The sequence below is a fragment of the Stylophora pistillata genome, chromosome 1 (assembly GCF_964205215.1).
Source record: "Stylophora pistillata chromosome 1, jaStyPist1.2, whole genome shotgun sequence".
In the NCBI taxonomy this organism is placed as follows: domain Eukaryota; kingdom Metazoa; phylum Cnidaria; class Anthozoa; order Scleractinia; family Pocilloporidae; genus Stylophora; species Stylophora pistillata.
Window position 1 is genome coordinate 9,638,462 of NC_142519.1, and position 6,214 is coordinate 9,644,675.

At 37.8% G+C, this 6,214-nt stretch overlaps 1 protein-coding gene across 3 annotated transcripts in view; it reads right to left on the reverse strand.

Moving 5' to 3' along the window:
* Nucleotides 1–2,368: 2,368 nt before the first annotated feature.
* The window catches only part of LOC111340102 (spondin-2-like), a 23,024-nt gene continuing 19,178 nt past the window's right edge, over nucleotides 2,369–6,214 (reverse strand). For all 3 annotated transcript variants that reach the window (XM_022946887.2, XM_088735206.1, XM_088735209.1), the window contains 2 exons: nucleotides 5,894–6,058; nucleotides 2,369–5,091 (listed from right to left, as the gene is read on the reverse strand). In XM_022946887.2, coding sequence (XP_022802622.2) covers nucleotides 5,087–5,091; nucleotides 5,894–6,058 — 170 coding nt within the window. In that variant the 3' untranslated portion in view covers nucleotides 2,369–5,086. The remainder of the gene's footprint in view (nucleotides 5,092–5,893; nucleotides 6,059–6,214) is intronic.

Below are 6,214 nucleotides of genomic sequence, written 5' to 3' on the forward strand. Positions count from 1 at the left end.
TCGCTTTTCTTCCTTCTTAAGAATGTTTGAAATCGTTAGCATAAAAGAAGCTTAGTTTGCTGTAGTTATTGACAGTGAATGAGGTACATTTTCAACATTCCCAAAATGTTTGTCACGTTTAGATCAGCGGTCTCTCCTTCTAATCAAACAATGAGGTCGCTCACAAAGGAATGTGCTTTATTTAACAACCATCCAATTGTATACACTTTGTTATGAGAACAAACGCGGTCTGACAGCCAACAGACTTCAGTGAAAGAAAGCTAAATATTGAGTTGTTTATGAATTTATCCTATGCCGTTACAACTTCAGCTGAAATAAAGAAATTTACTCGACTAGATCTTTGGTGTGGTGGATCACTGAGTAGATCATATCCACGAATATCGGCATCAATAAGCTTATGGCCTTGACCTCTTTGCTTCAAGTCACAGGCTCATATTTGATCATGACTACCGCAGACCAACCGGCTCGAGTCTAACCCTATAACGAAAAGCCGCAGTTAGCCTGTCGCGGCGAAATCATGCTTACAGGAGCAGAAGAGTGGAAGAGTCGTTTTGTTAGTAGTGATTATCAAAAAACGGAACTATAAACACTAACAACTACTACAACAATGCTCTGACGTTGTTCTGCTCCGAAACAAACAATACGGAATTTTTGTTCTTCCAGGGGGCAACAGGCACGCGACAAGCGCATGGTGGGCGATTTACAATGCTTATACTCAGCGGGAACCCTTCTGTTTTCTGTCTTTTTTTTTTTTTTTTTTTTTTCTTCGTTGCTGTTTTCAACTTTGTTCCCCGTTGGACCTCTTTCGTTTCAATTACCTCTCTAAGGAAAATTGCGTGAAAACTATTTTAGGAGAAAAATCGAAAATTTCAAGCTAGCTAGGGTACGAGGGAGATATGGGAAGTTCAAAGCATCAGTTTGATGTTGTAGTTCTAGGAAGATGACTCCTAAAGGACCTGGTTCAATTTCGTACAAAGAAAATCAGACGACTGCCTTGCTTAGTATGGCTACGATTTTGTTTGAGAGCGCGAAGAGTCCGGCAGGCGATTATTGTCACTGGGCACTTTACTGTTGGAAATTTCGAATATATACATATATATAGTCGTAGATATCTATGTATATATGTAGGAAGTCTGCGATTTTTCCGTGTTACAGTGCTCAATATATATAGATGTTATATATATTTAGTATAATTTCAGAGCTGAGCAAAGAGTTTCCAGCAGTCTGATTGGTCGAGCGGTTCCTTACATGACGCTATATAAACCGCTCCACGCGGTTTAGTATAAAATGTTAAAATAAAATGTTAATAAATGTTACTAAAATGTTATGATTTTAGAAATTTCTGTGTTGTTCAGCTCTGAAATTATACTAAAACAATTATTCGCCTCAGGTTCGTTGAATATTGTCGAATAATCTCCTTGACTTCATCTCGGGGATTATTCGACAATATTCACCTCGCCTTCGGCAAATAATTGTTAAATATGGGAAGTCTGCGTTTCGATTTTTCCATGTTACAGTGCTCGATACATAAAAGTAAAGCGCGATATATGTTGAGTTGAGAAAACAGAAAGACTACGCTTTCATCCCTACAAGCCTGTTTCGTGGTTTTCGCGAATCACGAAACAGGCTTGTAGGGATGAAAGCGTAATCTTTTATATTAGTCTTTGTATTTTCTTAACTCAACATATATATAGACATGTATATTTTCTCAAAGTCCTGGCTAATGACCGGGTCATAATAAACGTTCGCTTCCAGCCTATTAAAGTTGGAGGAAGCTTAAAAGCGAGCAGTTTTTCAGCGCCGTTATTCATCCTTGCCTATGACCTAATTAACCGACTAAAGACGAACTCTTGAAGTCGCTCTCTTTGTATCTTTCAACAAATGAAAACTGTTGGCAAGATTTTTCCAGATTGTTCATGAAACGGCTTTGAAATAAGTCCAGCTCGAGCTCTTTATTAGGAAACTACAACGAAAAATTTTCTTGACAACTTGAGAGAATCCCTAATCATGAACAGGTTCTCGAATGGTCTTGTACCCTACGGCAAGTTTGCGGCTAATTTTCCTCCTTAAGCTGCTCTGTCCCTTGTACAAAACAAATAGCCAGCGGCTCAAGCAATACTTTTTTTGTTCTAACCACATTTTTACGTCATCTGTTAGCATGACTGAACAGAAAATCGGAAAAATGAAACATATTGAATTGCGGCCTCACGTTCTACTCCATCAAACGTTACATAAACAGATGACGTCAAATTAGGCGAGAGCATTAACATTTTTTTTGTTCTGGAAACCACAGGCGAGTGTGTTGATAATGTTATAACCACATTTTGACCTCATCTATGACACTCATGATCCTTGACGAAAGAGGCACTTAGCAAAAAAGGAATCAGTTTTATTTATTCAGTGAAATAAAAGTAAAAGGGAAATAAAAAGTTGCTTCAAAGCTCTACACTGACTACATTGTTCTAGTTTTCTCTAGGTTGATGTTTGATTCTTGGGGTGTTCTCTTGTTTTCCTGTCAGTTGCATGTGAAAACAACCCTTTCTACCTTCTCTAAGGCCCTCACTTACTAATTTTGAAGTAATCGCAAACATCGTTAAATCTGTGGCTTGTGTTGGGCAAAACAAGAAAACAGCTCTACTATGACGTCAAAGCTTTATAAAAGGTTAATTGCATAACCGTAGACAGACCATAGTCCACTAGATGCTCTTGTGTGTGACTATTGTCGATAGTATACAGTCACTGAACTCACCAATTAGCCGGCAGAACAAGTGTTTCTTTTCTCTCTTTTTCTTTCTTTTCTTTTCCTTTTTTACGTTTTTGAGGCGGGCGGAGATTAGCGCGAGAAGAGCAATAAGGGCAAGTCATGTGCGAGGTAAGGAGCAACACGTTTGCCCTGCGCTTTTCCCACTCACCTCGGGCCAACCCGTGCTCGCCTTAAAACGCAAAAATACTGCTTGTTCTGCAGGCGGTATTTCACCTGCTGTCTAATGTCTCACCTCGAGAGCAACGAGGCGATCAAGTTGTAAAAGAATACACAATTATTCTAAAATCACTAATTAAAATTGATTTCAATTTCCCCAAAGTATGGTATCTTCAATAACTTTTATTTTTGGAAGATACCTGCACGATGTAAGCTAAATAATAAAGCGAGAGACAATTCACTTGCTGTGTATAGAATCTGTGAATCATAATAGTAAACAGCGTTAACTTTGTAGCTTTTATTTACCGGTGCTACCACCCAGTGATACTAATTTAATTCGTCTAAAACACAATTTAACTTATAGAGCACCATTATTTATCAAGTAATGAGAATCAGGTCGTCGTGATAAGACCTCCTGCCAAATAAGTCAACAAGAAAATCATATTCGAAGGACGCACCCTAAATTTTGCGCTGATCCAGTCTGAAGAATTATCGGAAGTGTTGACCAATGTTTGATTGTTTCATTGATAACAACATGATATTCTACTATTAATTGCTACTGGTTAGAATTTGCTTGGTCGAATAAATAGTGCTATATAACCGTGGTGCACCACTTGAATATATGTATATATTTATATATATATATATATATATATATATATATATAAGTGTGACTTGATTTTCGTAGAACAGTGCTCAATACATAGAAGTAGAGCGAAGTATATATTGTGGGAGGAAAAAGACAAGTAAAATACAAGTTCATCCCTACAAGCCTGTTTCGTGGTCGCCCACTCATCAGGGGATTTTATTTACCGGTGCTACCACCCAGTGGTAGCACCGGTAGATGGAACCACCCAGCACAAATCCCCTGATGAGTGGGCGACCACGAAACAGGCTTGTAGGGATGAACTTGTAGTTTACTTGTCCTTTTCCTCCCACAATATATATATATATATATATATATATACTGAAATAAATGAAAAACGAAAGTCCTCTAAGAGGACTTTCGTTTTTCATTTAATTCAGTATCTCTATTCGACACAGAAGTTTACATTGTTTACATTATATATATATATATATATATATAACCAAAATAGCGAAATGAGATCATCATCTACTAAAAAGTGCTCAATAGCAGGGCTAGAGCTATGGATAATTATACCTCAAGAATTAGGTTACTTGAACTTTTACTGCAACTCTGAGTTTCATGCCTCTTGCGTATTCCAATGTAGCTAAAAGATGCAACTTGTGTTTGTGGGAAAAATATTTCATCATTTGTAAACCGCAGATGGCAAGTTTAAACAAAAGAAATGAGCTGACATCAGGTTGCAGACATGTCAGGAAATTCCTGTTAAAAAACCTAACGTTACGATAGCGCGTGCAGTATGTTGCGCGCGCATGTATACATTGCTTCGTCTTTTAAATTTTGGTGGATTGTAACCGTTATTTCTGGCAGTTGCCTGACGATTGCTTCGCAAGAGGCATGAAACTCAGAGTTGCAGTAAAAGTTCAAGTAACCTAATTCTTGAGGTATAATTATATATATATATATATATATATATATATATATATACATATATTCAAGTGGTGTATATATATATATTTATTAAAAACTGGATCATTGGATAATGCAATTCAAGACTTTACACTGAAATGATGCCAAGGAAATCTGAGACGCATCTTTTCTGTTCACTAAACAATTTAAAGCAAAGCCAGTTCGCGATGGTGTATCAAAGGAAAAGGCAAAGATGAAGCGACTGCAAAAATGGCCAATGAGCACAGTTTTCCATCTTTATCGTCTTTCCCTGCATTGTTCAAATTCAACAATCACCTTGGTGGATTCCGTAACCTTGCTGCTATCGTCCAGTTTGTGCACAAGTTGCATGATTCCCAAACTTTTAACATCAGTTCCTGGACTTCGCGCTCGCGCTTGTGGTGAGTGGTAGACTTAGATTATGGTCGATAGCACAAATAAACATTTTTATGAGGATAGCTGACCTATCATCTGTTTGAAATCTTAATAAATAATTTTATACAAGCTTGTCTTGAGCATTTCTTCCACCATTAACAGTAGTTTGTGCGAATCCTTTCTACATGCAGTACCATTGGACTTCTTGCAAGCTCGACCAAGTTTCTTTTCTCATTTTTCAAAGTCCTCGATCGCTTTCACGCTGAAAACAAAAATTTCAAAAAAATTGAAATGAAACGATCATGAACGAAAGGACTAAAAAAAGGGGAGGGGGCGGAAGGAAGAAAGAAAAACTGGACTTAATTAATGAGATGGCATTTACAGAAGTTAAAAACTGAGAGACAAAAAAGCTCGATCAGGTGACATCATGTAAGGTAAACAGGTTGCCCACGTAGCTCTCTGATCACCTTTTAATATAGAGGAGAACTTTCGAATCTTACTCTTTTGAAACAAATCAAAAGATTTGAGACAGACGAACTCAAATTGTATCTAAAAAAAAATACGAACTTGAGTGAGATCTCATCAATATCTGCTAAAACGTTTTCCCAAGCAACATTCAGTTATGAGGTAATATTGTGACTTTTATAAAATCTATCAGAGTTCTTTCATATGTGGCCACTTTCCTCTTCTTTCTGATTGATTTTTAGCAAATCATCACCCGCCGCACGGATGGCCAGTCGTGATAGTCGAGTGGTTAGGACACCGTGTCATGGCCGCTGTAACCCATGTTAGAATCCTGGTCTCGGCATTTCTGTTTAATTCTATACATAACTTTTTGTTTGGTCGTGTTTAAACGTATATCTTTAACCATTTTGTTTCTTAAAAACATTTAATACTGTTTTTTCCTTTTTCTACACCATCAACTTTCACAGGTTTGACTGCCATGTTGTAAAGCTGAATTGATTTACTATGGTTCAACCCACATCACAAACGAGCACTACTTCCGCATGGCCCAAAAGTGGTCATGGGAACTATTTTCCAGACCGCTGACACTAGGAACTCACCAGGACACTTGACAGGAACACACTTTCTCCTTTCCTTGAGTTTTGTCGGACAACCTGCTCCACCATTCTTTTCACTTCTAATGATCTTCCTTACTCGAAATTTTCTTCCTCTGTTACACTTTTTAGAACATTCTGACCACGGTGACCAGCCTGTTACTAAGCAGTCTGACAATAAAAAGAAAGGAAGAAATGAAAGGTTCGAGAAACTTGCGGCAAGGCATTTTTTTGTTCTGGAGGAGTGTAATGGTGTCGCTGCACTAGAGGTGAAGGTCAATACTACGCTAACAAACGTTTGCGCCTCTACATTAAAGCGCTTCCCCG